The sequence below is a fragment of the Gracilinanus agilis genome, chromosome 4 (assembly GCF_016433145.1).
Source record: "Gracilinanus agilis isolate LMUSP501 chromosome 4, AgileGrace, whole genome shotgun sequence".
NCBI lineage: Eukaryota > Metazoa > Chordata > Mammalia > Didelphimorphia > Didelphidae > Gracilinanus > Gracilinanus agilis.
In genome coordinates, this window is record NC_058133.1 from 248,269,098 (window position 1) to 248,290,301 (window position 21,204).

The 21,204-nt window shown below is 38.3% G+C and overlaps 1 protein-coding gene across 1 annotated transcript in view; it reads left to right on the forward strand.

The window, feature by feature from the left end:
- Positions 1 to 21,204, forward strand: part of LOC123246296 — an 82,282-nt gene that overhangs the window by 22,392 nt on the left and 38,686 nt on the right. The window contains exons 7-10 of the mRNA XM_044675214.1: positions 3,074 to 3,354; positions 5,195 to 5,252; positions 5,654 to 5,684; positions 12,544 to 12,577. Coding sequence (XP_044531149.1) covers positions 3,074 to 3,354; positions 5,195 to 5,252; positions 5,654 to 5,684; positions 12,544 to 12,577 — 404 coding nt within the window. The remainder of the gene's footprint in view (positions 1 to 3,073; positions 3,355 to 5,194; positions 5,253 to 5,653; positions 5,685 to 12,543; positions 12,578 to 21,204) is intronic.

A 21,204-nucleotide genomic window follows, 5' to 3' on the forward strand; every position in this document is an offset into this window, starting at 1 on the left:
GCAGGCCCAGCTCTCTTGCCTTTCTGAATATCGTATTCCAAGCCTTGTGATCTTTTAGCGTGGAGGCTGCCAGATCCTGTGTGATCCTGATTGGTGCTCCTTGATATTTGAATTGTCTCTTTCTGGCTTCTTGTAAGATTTTTTCTTTTTCCTGGAAACTCTTGAATTTGGCGATTATATTTCTGGGCATTTTCTTATCTGGATCAAATGTCTGGGGTGTTCTATGGATCCTTTCAATGTCTATATTGCCCTCTTGTTGTAGGACTTCAGGGCAATTTTGCTGAATAATTTCTGTTAGTATGGAGTCCAGGTTTCTATTAATTTCTGGTTTTTCTGGAAGACCAATTATTCTCAAATTGTCTCTTCTAGACTGGTTTTCTTGGTCTGTCACTCTCTCATTAAGATATTTCATGTTTCCTTCTATTTTTTCAGTCTTTTGACTTTGTTTTATTTGTTCTTGTTGTCTTGAGAGATCATTAGCTTCTAATTGCTCAATTCTAGCCTTTAGGGATTGGTTTTCGGCTATAATCTTTCGGTTTTCGGCTATGATCTTTTGGTTTTCGGCTATAATCTTCTGGTTTTCGGCTATAACTTTCTGGTTTTCGGCCATAATCTTCTGGTATTCCTTTTCAATCTGGTCATTTCTGGTGTTCAATTTGCTTATCAGTTTATTTGGTTTCTGAGCCTCACTTTCCAATTGCAAGATTCTACCTTTTAAACTGTTATTTTCTTGCCAGATCTCTTCCATTTTCCTCAAAATCTCAGTTTTGAACTCTTCCATAGCTTGTGAGGAGTTTTCCTTATTTGAGGAGGGTCCGGATGCTTGTTTGTTCTCCTCCTCTGTTTGCTCGGTTGTCTCAATTTTCTTTGTGTGAAAGTTGTTGAGTGTTAAAGACTTCTTTTTCTTGTTGTTAATCTTTCTCTTCTGAACTTCCTGAGACTGGGTAGCCATTGTTAGCCCAGCAGCTTCTCAGGTTTATCCTCGCGCTCAGGGTCTATCCGCGGTCTTTTGGCTCCTGAGGTCTGAGTTCTGGTTTTTTCCAAGGTCAAGTCCCCTGGTGGACCCCCTTGCTTGATCCTCTGCCAGAGGTTTCTTTACAAGTCTCAGGGCGCTGCTACCACAGTCGTATACCGGTCTGCACTGGTTCCCCACTCAGGGTTTCAGAGCTTTAGCTTGTGGCTGTGTCTGCCTCCACCCACGCCTCCGCCCGCACCTGTGCTCTGAGCCTGTACTCTGCGCCCTGCTCCCACGCTCAGAGTTTGTGTGTTTTCTTTAGCTTTTTTGGGGTCCTAAATCTTGCTCTCAGGAACAGGCCCCGGAGCTGCCAATGACTCGATGGGTGCCCCAAACTTGCTCTATTTCTTTTTAGCTGGCTTCGGCGCTATAGGTGTTGTGTGTGGAGGGGGTGGGGGTGGGATGGTTGCTCAGCCCATGATTTAGTGAGAGCTGTTTCACCCTTTATAGCATGGAAATGCCCCGATTCCACGTACCTTCCACGCTGTGCCCTGTTGTGGGGTTCCTCCATTCTTCTGGACTTGTTTTTATGTCCCCTTGAGGAGTTTTGTGTGTTTCAGTCAGGAGAGGTTAAGAGCTGCTTCTTACTCTGCCCCCATCTTAACCCGGAACCTATATATTATTTTTTTTGTATGTATTTACCAGGCATTCATAGAAAGACATCTGGACTGGGAATCAGGAGATCTAACTTTGAATTATCTATGTGATCTTGTCTAGCAATTTTGCTTTTTCAGGACCTCAGTTACTGATATGCAAAACAAACAGAGATAGACTAGATATGTCTAGTCTAGTTTATATTATCATCTGCTTTGATGCTGCACCCCAAGGACCAAAAACTTTTCCATCTCAAAGGGTCCATGGAGGAAGTCATAATTTAATTCCTTGAGGAAATGGTAGGACTTTGATAAGAAGGATAGAAGGCATTCCAGCTAGAAGAACTCATATAAGCAAAATATTCTTCATTTCGTGGAAGTTTGGTAGGAAAGTTGGGGATGTATTAGGGATTGACTGGGATATGTTTTAATTCAACAAACATTTTAAGGGCCCATGAGTTTGGTAGGAGTGTTCAGTCTGCTTATCAGAGTCTCGTCATTTCAATCAGCCCAGTAAAACAGATATCCAAATAACATGAAAGCAAGAAGCATATTTGATTTAATTGCTGATTCATGTTATAGATAATATGGTTTTACAGAATATGAGGTGAGTGGGAAGGAAGTTGAGGAATTAAGGCGATAGAAGTCAAGGAGGTTGTGAATAGTCAGGAAAGAGTAGTGTCAAAGAAGCAAAGGGAAGAGAAAGTATCTAAGAAAGGAGATATGATAGTCAAGACTATCAAATGCTACAGGAAAAATGGTCAAGACTCATGAGAACTAAGTAAAGGGCACTGGACTTGACATCGGAGAGAACAGTTTTAGCAAGGTTTCAATATAGTGGGATGGAACCCTTGATACCAGGAAAGTGAGGAATTAGTAGCTGATGAAGAAATAGAGACAGAAAATATAGAAATAGGTTGGCAATCAGGGAAAGAACAAAATAAAACAAGAGATTGGAGGGTGAAATAGGATGAAAATGTTTCTATTTTTGTTTTTTAATTGAGCAGACCTTAGCATTCCATAGAAAAGAAAAAACTAGGAGACAGAGATAGAGAAAAATGAAGACAGAGAGAAATAATTAACATATTGCAAGTTGCCAAAGGAATCAAGAAATTAGGATGAGGGACATATGCAGAGGTTAGTTTTGGCAATACAGGTCCCCTTGAACTCTCAGAACTTCAAAAGAAAGAGGAGGAAACAATGGGCGGAAAAGATTTAAAATGTGGAGAAAAGCTTCTTCTCAATGGGTCGTCTGCTGAATGGTTGATGGGACTGAGGGGAGAGTCAGAGATTTGAGGAAAAGGGAGAGGTGGAATAACATGAGAGATGAGGTAGAGTGGGGGCCAAATTGTGAAGGCCCTTAAGTTTTAGATATACTATTGAGAGTGGGAATAAACTTTAGTGTCAACCTTATCCCATAGGCAGTCAAGGGGTCTTTGAATCAGTTCATTTGTTTTTCCCATAGATTTGTGGGGCAGAAGGGGAAACCAAATAGAAAGGAAAGAAAATGCAAGGGAAGAGGGAATGTCAGCAATTCAGAAGAGGAAGACCAAGCTGAGAAGAACAAAATTAAAAGAATAGACAAGAAACAGAAACTAGAGACTGTCAAAGTTCTAAGAAGGAGAAGCATATGGTTCCAAAAGATGACTCTTGGAGATCTGCACCCACTGTATACACCACGTCCTTGCAGAATCTATCTGCTCACACTTGAAGGTACCCACACAGAGACAGCCACCATCATCAATGGTAACTCTTTTACTTTTTAAAAGTTTCCCCTTTTTCTTCCCCCCCTCCCCTTTTTAAATGGTTTGTTGGCTCAAGACCAAATGAGAACTAACAGGTGAGAGTTATTGAGAAGCAGATTTTGGCTCAATATAAGAAGAACATTCCTAACAATTAGAGTTGTGAAAATACAGAAAATGTTGCTTTTAAGGTAGTAAAAGTTCATCATTGAAAGGACTCAAGAGTTAAATTATTATTTTATTAGTCATATGGAAATATTCAAAGACCAATCATATTTATCACTAGATCATTAGTAGAGACATTTTATTAATTGTTTTTATTATATACTTAGAGCATTGGTATCTCACCACTGAGCACCAGAGAGAGTTTTCATAAGACTTTTGCAGTCGCTAGATTCATCAGAGGGGGGAAAAAGAAACAATTAGATTTTAAAGCTGGCAAAAAAAAGTTAAGGGAAAATTTACATTTCAAAGATAATTTTTTAAAAGTTATAGTGGGCTAATGGAGAAGAAGGAAGTTTACATGTCAAAGATAACATGTAAATTGATCCACAAACACTGAGGGGAGTTACTCTGGAGTTTATAACTAGTAATGCTTATCATAAAGCTGGGACATAAATCTTAAACAGTTAATCATCTTCAGTGATGGTGAACATTTTAGAGACTGAGTACTCAAACTAAAACCCTCATGCTGTATATGAGCTGCCCCCTGGGATACCAGACAGGGGAGAGCAGAAGTGCTCTCATTGGGCTTCTGGGCAGAGAAGCGAGTAATGTGAGAAATGTCCTCAGGTTTGGGGGAAGAGTGAGAGGGGAGCAGCCTCCTCTGGCATGTGTGCCATAGTTTTGCCAACATGGATCTAGATTAAATTATTGGAGGGCTCACCTAAATTTCACACTAAGGAAAACTTCAGCCAGTAACATGATTTTCCCTATAAAGTGGCCATACTGGAGCCAAATAGAAAGGAAATTAAAAACTTTTATAACACTGGGAATAGGATTCCTGCATTGAACCAAGAGTTGTACTAAGGACTTCTAGGGTCCCTCTCAATTTTGGGATTCTAACAGTCTACTGATCCGCCTCATTGCATATCTAGAATAACATCTTATCTTCATTTAGTCTTCCACATTTGCTTTATCCTCTAGTTGAGTAACTATGGATGTATTTTACCTTTCTGAACTCAAGTTTCTTCCTTTAAAATGTAAGCTGATTCCTGGGGTCCCTTTTCTAGCTCTCACATTTTCTATATATCTTCAAAACTCTCTTCAAATCCATAATGGTTTCCTTGAATAGTTCAAAATTATTTTCACAAATTGGTCTATATAATGTCAAATAGCCAACTCCTTTCACCTTCTGTTTGTTCATTTTCCTCCTTCAGAGTTTCTCATGAGTTCCACTCCACATGTCATTCAGTCATTCATCCATATATTCATTTACCACACTTCTCCTTTTTGCTTCAAATTATTTTTGTATAGTTTGTAACTTATATGAATAATAACATTTCTATAACCCTTTAAAGTTTATAGTTTCTCTGCAATGATCCTGTGATGTAGGGATTATAAATTCAGAGAGGCTATGAACCTAATATTTTAATTTCAATTAATTAACAACTAATCAACCAAAAAATATTATTCAAGTCCAGGGTTCTTTATTTAACAATATTCCCCAGATTCAAAAGAAATTCTGTGACTTTGAGCCCTCAAAAAAGGACCCAATTTTTTCAATTCAAAGGAAATTTCCTTAAAAATTGGTATTTCTATTCTTCATCATTGCTTCACCAGGCTTTCTCCATCTCTTTGGAGGAGAGTACAGGTATGGTTCTGTTCTTCTTTTTGTCTTCCAGGAGATAGACAGTATGGGCTTGATCCAGAGGAGAGAGAGGAAGTCACTCTTGAAGAAGGGTAAGAGGTTTTACCATTTTTTTTGTTTTTATTTAATTTTATGGTTTTTGCTAGATGTTAGTTTTTGGTGGGATAAAGGGATTCTTAAAGAAAAGTCAAACTTCTCTTCCTGAAAGCTGTTATTATATTCAATTCCTATCCCTGTGTATGAATTCTAGAGTCACAAATGTTGCTCCAAATCATCCCTTTCACACCAGGAACAATTGTGTCACCCTAGCTCAGGAGTAATATATTGGGGAGAGGGAGAAGGGAGAAGAAAATGAAACTTTTGGGATGGGGACTGACTGACTTAAGGGATGAAGAGACAATGTCAAACTTAGTTAACTCCTGTCCCCAGCATTACTTCTGTTTGGGTAATAGGGTAGAAAAGTTCTCAGGGTTCTTTTACTCTCTTTGTCTAGACTGATGACACAGCTTGTGCAAAAGGGCAAGGTAAGTGGGACTCCCTTGAATGCTGCTAGTACCTTTCCATAATTCAGTGTCCTGCATAAAGAAGAAGTGCTCAATAAATATTCGTTGCATCAGATTAACCATCCAATAGGTACTTTTACCAATAAATATAAATATAGAAGAGAATCATCAGAGAGTAGGAGATAGAGAGCTTGCCTTGGGGTTAGGAAGACCAGAATTCAAGCCCTGTCTCTGACCCAAGGGTGAATCATGAAACCTCTCAGTGCCTCTAAATAGTCGTCTAAATCATAGTTGAATTTCAGATCACTAGCAGGAATTTGGAAACAACCATCGGTCCAGACTAAAGGGGGAAAAGTAGTAAATTTGACACTGTACATTACCCAGTTCCCATGAGTGATAGGATCAAATGAGATCAGAGATGCTTTTTAATCCTCAAGTACCAAATAAGTGTGTGTCATTGTTGTTATTATTATAAATAATAACAATGGATTCTCTTTTTGCTAATGTTGTGAGATGGGGTTTTCTTTCCCTTATGCAAAATGTGGGGAAAATTTTTAAATTCAATTCAGTAAGCATTAATTAGATGCTTACTTAAGTATTGGTGGCATAAAAATGAAAAACAAAAGAGTTCCTACCTCAGGAAACTAACAGTCTAGTTGGTGGATGATTCACACAAAAGTAGAATATGGTTAAGTATCCAGGAGAAATCAAAAGGAGAGAAGAGGGAGGGGAGTGATCATCTTCACCTGGGAGGGTGAGAAAAGACTTTGTGGAGGAAATGGCGGTTTAAGCTAAGTCCTTGAAGAAAGAAAAGTGTTTCAACCAAGAGACAGACTCTTCTGGAGATGGGAAGAGGGGACAGAGGAAGAGGGACAATGACCTGTAGGAACTTAGGCAAAAAGAAGGCAGGACAAGATTAGGCATCAGTGATTAACTCAATTTAGCTTCAGTATAGAGCATGTGAAGGTAAACAATGTAATATAGGATTGTAAAGATAATTTGGAGCCAGATTTAGGCTAAGAAGCTTGCATTTTATTTCCTTGTCACTCACATGCTCCATAGGAAACAAAATCTGAAGGGTGGTCTACACATTTCTACTTGGAAATAGAAAGTGGACTATTAGTTGGTAACCTAAGACTTTGGATTTTGATCAAATTTTTTACTTTTTGTTTTTAAAATCCTTAAGAGATTGAGCTGAGTATTTCACATAATGCAACCTAATCTTCCATTTGTACTCCTTTCCAAATTATTTGTTTTTCTCCTTGATCCTCAGAGATAAGATGGTACTTCTTGAAGACAAAAAAATATGCTTTCTCTTGCATCTATTCCCACTCTTAATGTGATTCTGGCCTCACTTATGCCATATCTGGTCTCACTATACCATTTAGCTTCCCATGAATTATTTGCAGAAAAATAAAATGGAAGATAATACATGTGACAGCACAAGATGGAGTTCAGTGTTCAAAAAATAGAAGTTGTTTGGTTCTCTTGATTCTCACACCAAACCAAATCTATTTCATAACTGGTTTTCATTCCATCTTGTTAAGAGATAAATGTAAGATTTAAATTAATGTCCAGTACTCCAAGGGTTATAATCACTAGAAGTAAAGGAATAAAAAGGTAATTAATCTAACAAAATAAAACCATGTGACTAAGCTCTCCTTGCTTGCTATAAAAGGCCCTGCTCCACCAAAGCTGAGTCAGGAATAGAAGAGAGTGAGAGGCGGGGCTATTTTATATCCTCCTTTTGTCAGCACATAACATGAGGAGAGTGGGATGCTGAGAATTTAGTTTTTAGGGTAACAGATTCTAATTACACAACCCCCCATGATCCTTTGGGAGACTAGTCTCCCCAGTGGATCATTTAATCATAGCTTATACCTCTAAAGATCTTCTAACTAAAGGTGCATACAATATTGTATTTGCTAAGGAAAAATTACAATAATTTGGGAAATAAAAGAGAAAGAGAACAAAACCAATTATTGCTAGGCACATTGACAAAAAGCCAATTGGGGACAGTCCCCTTTGGCATAAGAGTGTACATTCAAAATAAATGTGTTCAATCCCCCACAGTTCAATTTCACTACATCCCAAAGTTCATTCTGGATCTTTCGGTGCAGTGTGAGGTTTCTGCAGGCATCTTCACGGCACCTTCTCCATACAGTTCACTTTATGGATTCTGGGAGGTAGCAAGTTTCTTATCCTAAAATTACTCTCAAATGAAAATTTTTATAAAACTACAATTTTATGACAATTATACAATCCCCCCTGAGGAGGGCATTGGCTAACACATGGATCACCCAGGGATACATGGCTGAATTATGAGGTATATGAATCAATTGTCAAAAGAAAATAAAAAACATAAAAAACCCAAATAAACAAGAAAAAAGTAACTTCTGGATGAAATATAAAATAACAAAGTCTTATGTGTAAAAAATTCTAAGTAAAGAAAAATAAACCTATACCAGGTTCTTGAATCAGGTCCTGATTAAAGTGATTTATGTCCCACAAGTCTGTAGGACTATTGCAGCAATATGCACTTACCCAATCATCATCCAGAACTACAGAAAATAACCACACTTATGAAAGACAGAAAAGGGACTAGATTTTTGTAGCAGACAGGAAATGGCATTCCCTGGTCTGATTTTACCTTTGCTCTTAGGGATAGGGGAGCCAATATTGTAGCTAGCCTGAAATATTTTGTCTGGATCTGGCCTGGGGAAGTCCTGCATTTGACATTGTCAAACAGCCGCTTCCTTGAACCCCCAAAACAAGTCCTCTGACTTGGTGCAGATTCTCGTCAATCCCACCAGGATTGGTTGGTCTCCATGACCTTGTACTTCTCAGCACTGTATAATGGCTCTTTTGTGATTCCTTCTCATAGAATCAGACACAATCATTAATCAAAGTCCCATAATATTTAACAATTAATGGCAGGTTTCCATAGTCTAAAGCTTTTGGGTATGCATTAATATTAGAGCAAATGGATATTTTAAGTTTATATTAGTGCAAAATCAAAAACCATTAATACCATTAATATGTGCTTCATGTACTAAAAAAATGAGAGAAAAAAAAGAAAATTCAAATACACACACAAGGAAAAAACAATAATAACATTTTTTAAATCAAAAATATATATAGTTTGCCCATGGAAAGGCATAATGCAAAGGTTTCTCACTCAAAAATGAATTCCATTTCCTTTTTAACTTAACTATGATCCACAGTGTGAGTGTACATAATATTCACTAAGAAAACAGCTTTATACAAAAAACAACAGTAGTATAGCAGCTAATGCACATTCAAGAAGTACCAAGATCCCCCAAATCATAAGAGCACATTTAAATAACAATAGCAAACAAACCCAATATCATTAGGATTCACATGAGTCTCTATAGCCACTGAAGCTCTTGGATACTTGTCACAAGTTCTCCAGATCTAGCAAATCTTTCAACCTTGGCTGAGATATTTTTAACAAAGTCTATTACTGCCATCATTCCAAAATTTGGCAGAAGAGCCCAGAAAAAAAAAAAACCTCTGTACTGCTGATGAAAATCTTTTGAGTCTAAAATGTCACCAAGAATCTAAGCATTCTGGTTGAAGGGTAGAGTAAGCTGAAGAGTTACAAATATTAAAAAAAAATCAGAAGCTACTATGCTTCATGGGAAATGCTTCATCTCAGGAGCCATTCAGGGGTACCATACCCCCTAGGAAAACCTTCCCACCTCCCAGATGAGATTATAACCCATCATGGGGGTAACCAAAACCCTTGGGAAACCTCTCTCCTCTGGCATGAGACAGTAACAGCTATAAAAGGCATGTCTTTATATATCCCATCCATTGTAATGTGGAGGCAAGGACTACAATAGTGAAAATCACTTGAGATGTCTCATCCATTACATTTTTACAAATGCAGAGGTGGGGAATATAATAGTGCTACAGCACTTCACTTCAGCTACTAAATGGACCCATTACCTCTTGTTACAAACAAGTCAAAGGTAGGCAAATGATCGGTCAGAGGTAGTGGTGCTACTGGATATCTAAAAATCATTTCTGAAGGTCCCTTAAGATCAATTTAAATTTTTAGGTCATTAAATTCTCCAAAGGTTGTATACAGGTTGTAACCAGTTTGATATAGTCCATCCATCATCATCTGTGTGACAATTAACAGAGGCAAAAAGGCACAAAAGGCCATTTAGGCAACATGTGACCTTCATGGATCTGGTAACAAACCCAGCATCCATAAGGACCTATGGTTTTGCCATGGAAAAGGGTTTGCACAAGTTGACTATGGGCTTTTTTAATGGTATTTTCTCCATCATAGGGGAAGGGTGCAAATAAAGACAATGAAACAGAACACATAGCTAATAGCTAAAACACAGTAACTTAAAGTGACATAGTGTAACAACATAATAGATTAGATCAATATGTGAACTTAACAAACAAAATTAAATTTAAAACAATCAGCAAATACAAAATATGTGACAGGATATAGGCACTGAATTCAAGAGTTATTTTCTCCAATTCCAATAGCTGTGTTACAAAGACTTCTTCACTATTTGGAAGGGAACAAACTCAAACAGTTCATATCAATAAAGCAATGGGGTCTGAAAAGGCTTAAAATTCACCTCCAGACTCATTAAGGTTCCTTCCCCTCCCAAATATCATCATCCATCTAGATTCCTTTGGTCACACTTCTGGAGTTCCCCATACACACACTGGGCATAGTGTGAACAAACCCCATATTGGATGTGTTGTAGAGACTGGGCAGGCCAAAATGGCAAGGGGGTATAGGGAGATGAATCTCCCCCCCTGAATCTCAGGATTACTCAAACTAATTGCAAGGACAAGTGCACCCAGTAATGGTAGTAAGAGAAGATGCCCCAAAACTTTGAGTTGTGCAAGCTCTGTAATGCTCTCCCAGAATGGGAGCTGTATGAGATAGGCAGGAAACTGGGCCATGCTTGCAATTCTACTTATTAAATTGGTTGCAAATCCTATTTGGAAGAGTAGCCTTCCTTTCCCTCCCCTTTAGGGGTAAAAACACCAGGGGCCACATGACACCTCAGTCCCCATCCCCACAGCCAGGGGCATGGAGGTCCCCCTGGGTTAATTTTAAATTGACTGGGGAGGTAAATGGGGGTAGGCAGCTGCTAGCCTAAAAAGCCTTTCACATTAGGTGGGAGTTAAGAGGGTAGAAGCATCCCCTCAGGATGTTGCCTAAAAGAAATACCTGGGCTTCCAAATCATTCAGCTGTTTGCAATGTAAGAGAAATGGGCTATACTTTACCAGCCCTACAGAAAGCGGTTCACAAGAAACCCCCAGCTTGATAAGCGGCAGGCTCAAAGCAGGAGCAGGAGCAGAAACAGGAGCAGGAGCAGGAGTGGGAGCAGTCAGCAGAGGCTTCAGGCTTGGCAAGGACCACTCAGGAAGTTAGGGAGGGGGGCAAAAGCAGTAACAATTAGAGTTTCCCAGAGGAGGAGGACAAGAAGGCCATGGCAGGAGAAATGCGTTTTTCTAATTAAGGATTCTAAACACCACTTCTAGTCACCATAAATGTGGGATTTAAATTAATATCCAATACTCTAAGAATTAATTTTATAAAGTTTATTAGTAATCACTTGAAGTAGAAGGAATAAAAAGGAAATAGAAGTAAAAAAAACTAATTATTTAACAAAATTAAGACTAAGTTCTCCTTGTAAAGCCTGCTCCACCAAAACTGCATTAGGAAGAGAAGAGAGTGAGAGGCGGGGCTTCACAAAATTTATATCCTCTCTAACGTGAGGAGAGTGGGGTGCTAGGAATTATAGTTTTTAGGGTAACTGATTCTAATTACATACAATATGTGTACATGATGCTCTGTAGTACATATCAAGATTCCTGTCCCTTTGATTTCCCAGCTACTCATCCAAAGGCCACTACATGTATTCTACCTCTCAACTGCCACCCATATTCTATTGATGCCCTCTTGTCCACCACAGAGCACTCTCCCCTAAAAGTAGGAAGCAGTCTTGAGAAGCCTAATCCCTGTTCAAAGTGTCCCAGAGTTCCCAATATCCTAATACAATCTATTGCAAGGCTCCTTTTGTACCCTATCCCCAGAAAAATATGCCTCAGTCTTCATAAAAAACTAAGGCTCTATAGATAGAGTCTGGTTTCCATACAGCAGAGTCAGAAACAAAAAGGACCTCATTAGGCTGGAGCAATGGTTTGAGTCCAAGAAGATACAATTCTTTACAATAAATGTAAACTCTTATACTTGGATACAAACAATTAACTTCACAAGTACAAAATCAGGAGGAGGCATGATTAGACAGTAATTTAAAGAGGTTTTAGAACTTTAAGAGGGCTGTAAGCCTAAAATGAGTCAGCAGTATGCTGGGTCAGCCATACCTGGGTAGACCTCAGCTGGAATACTGTGCTCAACTCTGGGTATCACTGTTTAGGGAGGTCATTACAAGCTGGAAAGTGCCCAACACAGAGTAACAAGGATGGTGAAGGGTGTAGAGTCCTATCATATTAGGATGGGTTGAGAAAAGATGACATGATAGCTGTCTTCAAGTAATTGAAAGACAATCCTGTGGAGGAGAGACTAGATTTGTTCCTTTTGAACCCACAAAACAAAACCAGGAACAATGAATAGAAGTTCCAGAGGCAAATTTATGGAATGGTTCTCTGCGTCTTTAAGCTGACCTGTCAAAGGGGAGTTTTAACTGAATGAGAACTTTTGATTTTGTTCCCAAATAATAAGAATCCACTTTTACCCAGTAATATGAATAGCACCCAGCCCAGGCTCACTATAATGAACAATAAATAATGTGAGTATTTTTTCACATCTTTGACATTCTCTTAGTAATCTGACTTTTTTTCTTTATATTTTAGAAAACAATACAGGAGACACTCCCAAAGGTCAAAGGTAAATAAACATGAGAGAACTAGATGGCAAAGTGCTTTCCCTGCAAGAAGAGCTAAATATCTGAGTAGAAATGGGATCTAAAGAGGATCTAGAACTTTTAAGGTGCTGTGAGCTTAAAATGAGTTAGCAGTGTGCTGGGGTAGCTAGGTGGCTCAGGGGATTAAGAGTCATGCCTAGAGATAAGAAGTCCTGAGTTTAAATATAGATTCAGACATTTCCTAACTATGTGATCCTGGACAAGTCACTTAATCCCCATTGCCTAGCCCTTACCACTTTTCTGCCTTGGAACCAATATTTAGAATTGATTCTAAGGTGGAAGGGAAGAGAAAGAAGAAAGAAAGAAAGAAAGAAAGAAAGAAAGAAAGAAAGAAAGAAAGAAAGAAAGAAAGAAAGAAAGAAAGAAAGAAAGAAAGAAAGAAANGGAAGGAAGGAAGGAAGGAAGGAAAAGAGAAAGGAAGAGAGAAAGGAAGAGAGAAAGAAAGAGAGAAAGAAAGAAAGGAAGGAAGGAAGGAAGGAAGGAAGGAAGGAAGGAAGGAAGGAAGGAAAAGGAACAGAAAAAAAAGAAAAGAAAAAACTGGGATTTGGGGGGAAAGGAGAGTTTTCTTCTGGTCATGACCTGTGAATATGGAGGACCATGTCATCTTTCATTTTAATTTAGATGTTTTTGACTACCTACTTACTAAGCAGCAATCAAAGAATCAATTAACAAACATTTATTAAGCATGTATGTATCAGGCACTATGCTAGGTGCTAGAGATTCCAAAAACAAATAAATAAAGATACCCTCAAGATGTTTACATTGTAAAGGAAAAAAATAATTTCAGTATCTCTATATTTCAAAGTCTAAAAAGGAGTGCTGGCCAGTAAACTTATCTTTGGAGGAGGCTGAATGATAGCTGAATCAGTGTTATTCTCCATAGTAACTAGGCTGTCTTCAGAGCAATCTATTCATTGTTGTAATCTCAATGTTTAGTAAGTGTCGAGTCTAAATAGGGTGAATCTGGGAAGTTCTCAGAGACAACTTACTGGAGAAACCTTAGGTATTTATTTTCCCATAGTGTTAGGAAAGGTAAATTCAAAGTGAACTAGGTGCAACATTGGGTTGCTCTGGGAGTCATGCATTATGGAATCCTAGATGAGAGTAAGAAATCTCTCACTGAATTCAAGATTTACCCTTGCAATGAACCCAACAGTTTAAGCCAGTGATGCTTTTAAGAGACCACATGCTATGCCCTGCCCCCTCACTGAGTGGGCATACCTCACCCCTCCCTTTATCTCACACAGGGGAGGGAGAAAGTGTTCCCATTTGGGTTGCTATTGGAGGAACAGACGAAGTAAGGAATGTCCTCAGCTAGTATAGAGAGGGAGAGGGGAGTGACCCAAGCACTCTGTTCCCCTCCAGCTCTGCCACCCACCTTACCCCTGTGAGCTCCCATTGGGCTCATGGGCAGAAGGGTGGATGATGTGAAAAAATGTCATCAGGTGTGGTGAAAAGGGGGAAGGTAGCAGCTCTGCCCGAGTCCCTCTGCCTTTCTATTAAAGAACTGGGGGAGGGGGGAGTAGCCACATGCCCAGAGAGAGTGCTCTGCATGCCATCTTTGGCACCTGTGTCATAGGTTGGCTATCTCTGTTTTAAGCCAAACCCAGTCTCTGCTTCAATATGCCCCTTGTGAGACAGTGCTGTTTACTTAATGTGAACTGAAATCAGGCTCTCTATAACTTTCACTCCTTGATCCTTATTTTGACTTCGGGGTCTACATACAATATGTTCTATTCCTCTTCTGTATGGCATGCCATCAAATGACTCTGGAAAGATAAATTTAGAAATGACCTTAATAAAATTGATGTGGAGGTGATCTCAGTGAGGTTGCTCTAGGGAGCCACCCTGAGATCATCTTGAAAAGCAACTCTGAAAGAGTTGTCTTGGTGGAACTGATGGTAGCTTTGGTGATATTCCCAAGTTCTTTGACTCTTGTGAACTTGTTTGTAGATTATGGCAGAATGTTTCTAGAGTGGCCCTATGGATTCATTTCCCAGGGTTCCAAAGTGACCCATCAACTTGGGCTGTCCTCTAGAGATATTTCCCTGTTGACCTTGCCAAGTTGGTCTCTGAAGTAACCTTGATGGATCTATCTCAGGAACAAGTCCTCAGGATGATCTTGGGGACCTACATCTATAATGATTCCCAAAACATGGATTGCTTTTGGCCAAAGGAAAAGACTACCGGAATGTATATTATACTATCTTCAGAATAGATTCAGAATAGAAGACAACTAGAGTGAATTTCTATGCATGAATTAGGTACCTTTCCCAAGATGGTTGCAAAAAAAAAGAATCACCATGCCTATATATGATTATATTTATTTAATAACTTGTGATCTGATTTTTGAAGTAACCTGGCCAAAAGAGATTCTCTAAAAGTCACATTTAGGTATGTGTCAGATAGAAAGTAACTTGCCTTTCCTGCAATTAATTTTTAATTCAAAGATATATTATTTTCCCAATTACATGTAATAACAATTTTCAAAATAACATTTCCCAAAATTATATGATCTAGATTGTTTCCCTCCCTCTTCTGAGATATACATATAGTATGATTCTACAATTATTATTAAATGACTGCTAGTTAAAATGACTTCTAAGAAATATCTGGAGGAGACAAAGAGCCAAATAAAAAGGATTTAAAAGTTTCTCCCAAATTGGGTTTTCCAAAAATGCATATTTGCTTAAATGATTTGATCATGTCACATAACTAGTATCAGTCTTGAGACTTGAGCTTGGATCCTGTGACTCTTAAATCCAGTGTTCTTTCTGCTATACTATGTTCCCTTTATTAAATAAGTTGATATTTATATAATGCTTTACACACATCATATTTTATCGTCACAGCTCTCTGAAGAAGATAGTATAAATATTATTACCACCCACCCCCAATTATACAGGTGAGGAAATTGAGGCTTAGAAAGGCAAAATTACTTGCTCAAGGTCATATAGTACTAATATTTTAACCTAACTCTAAATCCCCTGCTCCTTCTTCTACCTTATACAGGAAGCCTTCTCTAACCTTTCTTAATTCCAGGGCTTCCCTTCTTTCAATTATTTCCTATTCATCCTATATAAAGCCTGCTTGGTATATATTTATCTGTATGTTGTCTTTCCCACTAGATTATAAGCTCCTTGAGAGCAGGGATTGTCTTTTGCTCCTTTTTGTATTCCCAGAACTTAGAACAGTGCCTGGTATATAGTAGGCATTTAAAAAATTCTTGTTGATTGATTAATAAAAGTAAAGTATGGGAAAGCACAGGGTGGACAGAAACATCTGGATTTGTTTTGTAATAATTAGGGTTAGGCCCATCATCAGAATCAGCAATGAGAACCAATATGGCATTTCTGTCCTCACTAACATTTGGTCTTAATTTTTTATCTTCTTTCCAGATGAACATTAATAGAATATTAAATACTTTAGTGATAGCTCCTATAAGGTTGCTATGATAATATGGAGAATCACCCTGGGCAAGGATTTGACTTCTGGAAAGCTTTGTTGGGGTTAATTTAATGGAGTTGTTATGGATGGGAATCAAATCTATGGTGACTCTTCTAAGAATGGTTCTTAAGAGTCCCATTGAGAGGTTGCTTTATAAGGGTTGTTGTGCCCTAGAATCACAATTATTATTGACATGGAGTAGTGGTTTTTTTCTATCACTGTTTGAGCTTCTCTAATGTTTAAAAGCTTACTCTATTTTCCACTGACTCTATTTCACTACAGTAAGAGCTAAAAATTTCCCATTAGGTCAAAATCATAAAACTAATTGAGCTTACCTCTCCAGAAGGTCAGTAAAACTCTTATGGGAGTTTTCATAAGCTGAGTTCAGTAGCTAACAATAGTTAGTCCACTTAATTTTCTTGGTAGAAAAGTAGCAGAAAGAAGCTTTGGACAAGTAGCCAAAATGCCTTTGTTCTTGTCCTGTCTCTCTATTTGTTGACTATATGACTTTATATCTCTGAACCTCAATTTTCTCATCTGTAAAATAGTGCTGTCTTCTCTGCCTACCTTATACAGCTGACTCAAATGAAATACATGTAAGTGAAAGGGCTTTGTAAACTATAAAATATTATATAAATAAGGTTATTTTGGCTCAATATTTTATGCCAACTATAGAAATGGCTATGAGTGTTCCCAATCGTTTCCATGGATGTTGGCTGATCTGTCAAGAAGAAAAGAACCTAAATACATTCAGAAAGCTACAGGCCACATATCAACAGCAGCTCCTAAAGCAGAGAGAACTGACACCCACCTGGGAGAGCACTGACCTTAAGTTTTGGAAAGAGTCAGCCAAGACAAGAGCCTTAGTTCCAAGGTAAATGAATATGGTATAATGGAAAGAATACCAAGTTTGCATCCAGAAGTCGGGGTTTCAAATCCAGTTCCTCCCTTAATTGACCAAGTGACCTTAGGCAAGTCATCTCTTGTCTCTGTATCTTAGCTTTTTCATTTCTAAAATAAGATTTGACTCGATATTTATAATATCCCTACCAAATGTCAATGCTATAAGACTCTGAGTTTTAATGACATGAACTTCCCTTGGCTACTCTTCAATCTCCTTTGCTAGAGCATCATCTATGGCCTACACCCTAACTGTGGAAGTCCAAGGCTTTGTTCCATTTTCTCTCCTCTTTCTCTGTACCCACTCTCTTAGTGATCTCATCAGCTCTGAGAGGTTCAATTATCTTCTCTATAAAGATGACTCTTAGGTGTATATATGCAGCTCTAATCTAGACTGTCTCCTGAGTTCCTGTCCCACATCATCTACTGCCTATTGGACATTCATTTCTTACTCAAATTCATCATATCTAAAACAGAGCTTATTATCTTTCCTCTCAAACTTTTCCCTTTTCCTAACTTCTCCACTGAGAGTAGCTCTAGTCTAGTCTCTTTCCTGGGTTCCTCATCTACTGCCTATTGAACATTTATTCCATACTCAAAGTCAACCTATTCAAAACAGAGCTCATTATCTTTCCTCTCATACCCATCCCATTCCATAACTTCTCTACTGAGGGCAGGATCATCCTGAATCAGCCACCTGGCTTCACAGTTTGGGTATTATCCTTCTCTCTCATTCACCATCATATATAATCAGTTCTTTCTTTTTTTGTCACATCTATCTACGTATTTCTCAAATCTATTGGCTACTTTCCAATCATGTGGCCACACTCTAATTTTGGCTTTCATCTCTTAGCATTCGGACTATTGTACTATTTCTCCCTCTATTATAGGAAAAGTTAAGTTAAGGTGTGTGGCTATTTCCCTGTGGCTTTCTTCCTACCTTATCTTAACTTTTCCTCTAACATCTCTCTCTAGGTCAGGGGTCAGCAACCTTTTTGGCCATGAGAGCCATAAACGCCACATTTTTTAAGATGTAATTTCATAAGAGCTGTACAGTGCTCACAGTGCGCGCTCCTGTAACAGCGCCTGAAAAAAAAATTGACTTTATGGCTCCTGCAGAAAGAGCCATATCTGGCCCTCAAAAGAGCCAGATCTGGCTCGAGAGCCATACGTTGCCGACCCCTGCTCTAGGTTTTCACCTAACCTATCCAAGCCCATAACTTCACTGAAAGCACTTTAACAGTCATTCATCCAAAAATCACTAATTGCATATCTCCTATGTTCAATGCACTGTGCTTTGGCATTGGAGTGACAATAAAGGAAGAAAGCTCTTAAGTATTTTGAAAGCTCAAGCAATTCTGACACCTGCCTCCAATTCTATGTAATGATCCCACTCTTGAAACAGTCATTTAAAGTGATTCCTAGAGTTCTCAGATTACATTAAGACATGGATGTGACTTTAGCTATAATTCTAAACTTTGAGATGAAAAATGAGAAATTCAGTCAATCCCCTAAATATTTCAAAAGTTATTCAGATGTTTCACATCATGGATACATGGATGATGTAGGAAGTTAAACTGATACCATCTTAAAAAATGTGTTCTTTATTGACAGTTCTATTCTGATACTTTGTTGTGGCCCAAAGGGAATCCAGGTTCTCAAAGGCTGTATCAGTGAAGTGCAAGCTTTGGCAGGCAATTTCCTCCAAGCTGGAAAAGTTTCAAGAATGGATGGGTATTAGGAGAGTGACAAAACTTCGTGAGTTTTCAAAGGCTATCTACTAAAGTATATGAAAAGGCTTGCAATTTCTACTTCTGGACTTCTCTGGAGTTTGCTCCCACAATAATTTCCTTCATTTCTCTCATCTTCAAACTCACTGTATGCATTGGCTCTTTACCAGCTGTTTATTCATACATTCTTAGGTTTTCCTCATGCATAAAAAGCCTTTACTTAACTGCCATCCCTTTAAGCAAACATTTTATATCTTTTTTTCCTCTTTCATAGTCAAACACATAGAGGATTATCCACACTCATTGCCTCTATTTACTTACTACCCACTTGCTTTTCAATCCCTTAAAATATCAACTCCAAAACCATCAGTATTTTCAAATAACATATAAACCACCAACAAGAATATGTTTTCATCCATTTCAATTCAACAGATATTTACTGAAATCCTACTCTGTGCTAGGTAGGTAGTGTGCTTGGGGAAATAGTTAAGTAAGATATAGTCCATCCCTCTCCTCAAGGAGCTTCTCATAATACTATGTTCTAGGATTCTAATGTTCTGTGTACTGGAATACTAAATCTAGTAATACTATGACCTAGGAAAAAACTCACACTCCTGGGGACTTAGATGACCCTTTCAGGCCAGAGGCTGACCTTGTCTTCCAGGTATAAACACTGAGGGCTCGCTCTTACTTCAGGTAACTCACCTTATCCTCCTAGTTGCATACCATAAATAAGAATCAGATCTTTGAAATTCTGTCACCATCTATGTGGAGAATGTGCCATTGCTCCAACCCAGACTTGGAAGAATTCCTGTGAGGTTATATCAATCCATCAGTATTAGGAAAGAATCTTGGTAAGGGTTTCAAAGGATTTCACTGGAAAATGATTCAACTTTACCTGCTTTGCTAGCATTTCTGGCTACTGATCTTTACTCCACTATGAGTCTATCTACCCTGCAAGCCATTGGTCCCATACCCGCCCCACGCTTTTCAGAACTTTCATTATGAACCCTAACTCAATCTACTAGAATCATTTTCTACTCACAATTTTTTTTTGTTCATCAGCTCCATTTTTCACCTGTACAGCTGTCCTTTGGCACCATCTACTGGTTGGATTTTGCCTACAAAAAAGCCTTCAAAGACCTTAATAAGCTTACATACTGTTAATGCATGCCCAATTTTACAGTAAGTGCTGGTGTAAGGAATTAGGAGCTAATAATCAATCAGATGGATATTCCTAGACTGGTTCTAACTAATTGCATCATTTCTTATTCCAATTCTGGCTATGTGAAGGTCCTTCCTTGAACAGTATGAACTATAAGCACAATATACAAATGTGGTCCCTCCTATTGTTTTTTTAAAATTCTTCTTACTGTCTTACTGAGGGAAAAGAGCAAGGACTATGCAAATTGGGTTAAGTGATTTGCCCAGGGTCACACAGCTAGGAAGCACCTGAGATCATATTTGAATCCAGATCTTTCCAACTCCCAGGCCTCCTATTCCAGCCATTTAGCTGCCCCATGTTTTCTCCCATTGTGCTACCATGATGACCAAAGCAAAGTAATCCTAGTCCACAAAACTACAGTCTCTTTTTGAACTCTGCTGGTGTTTCCCTTGCACTCAGTCTATTCATCCTAATTAAAATCATTCAATATCATGTATATGTGATATACAAGCCAACATATACTCTTGTCTTGCTTTATTTGGTTTCCTAAAAACTCTTGCAAAAATACCTTTATGATCAGTCAAATTTATGACCAATCAAAATTACTACTTATTTTTTAAAGTTTTATTGATACCTCTTCTTTTACCATCACAGTAATTTCTGAGTACTTTCTTGTATCAAAGTAAATAATTGAGTAGAAATTGAGGATGACCTCATCTGATGATGTAGGTGATATTCTGTTCCAACTTTCTCCTGCCTCTACTGAGAGAAAGGAGGAATTTTTAGTCCTCTTATTTCTAGGAGCAAGAATGGCTTTTACAATTACTCAGAGTCCAGCTTCTTTTGAATGGTTTTTTAATTTTCATTATGTCTATTATTCTGCATATTTCACTCTGGACTAGTTTGTATAAATCTTCCCATGTTTCTCTGAATTCTTCATATTCAGTATTTCTTCCTTCCTATACAATAAGATTTCATTAATTCATATGCCACAGTTTAGCCATTCCCAAATTAATCAATTATTTTGGAGGAACCATTCCTCTGACCATTTGTCTTGCCTTTCTATCTCTAGCCTGAGCATAGTATGCCACCTGAGATTACACAGTAAGGGATTAGGCTGGGTATTTAACACCTGCCCCAAAGCAGACTTCCATCTGTACCAGCACAAGGCAATTTTGACCTCCTTCTGCCATTTCAATCTCCCATCGATGTGGGAGTAAATGTGAAGTGGAAATGTGATGTGAAGAACCTCTGGGACAAAGAGGAACCGTCTTCTCTTTGATCTCAGGCCTTCTATCTCCTGCATTCTTTTTCTGCCTGATCTCTACTTTATGAGGGAAAGAGGAAT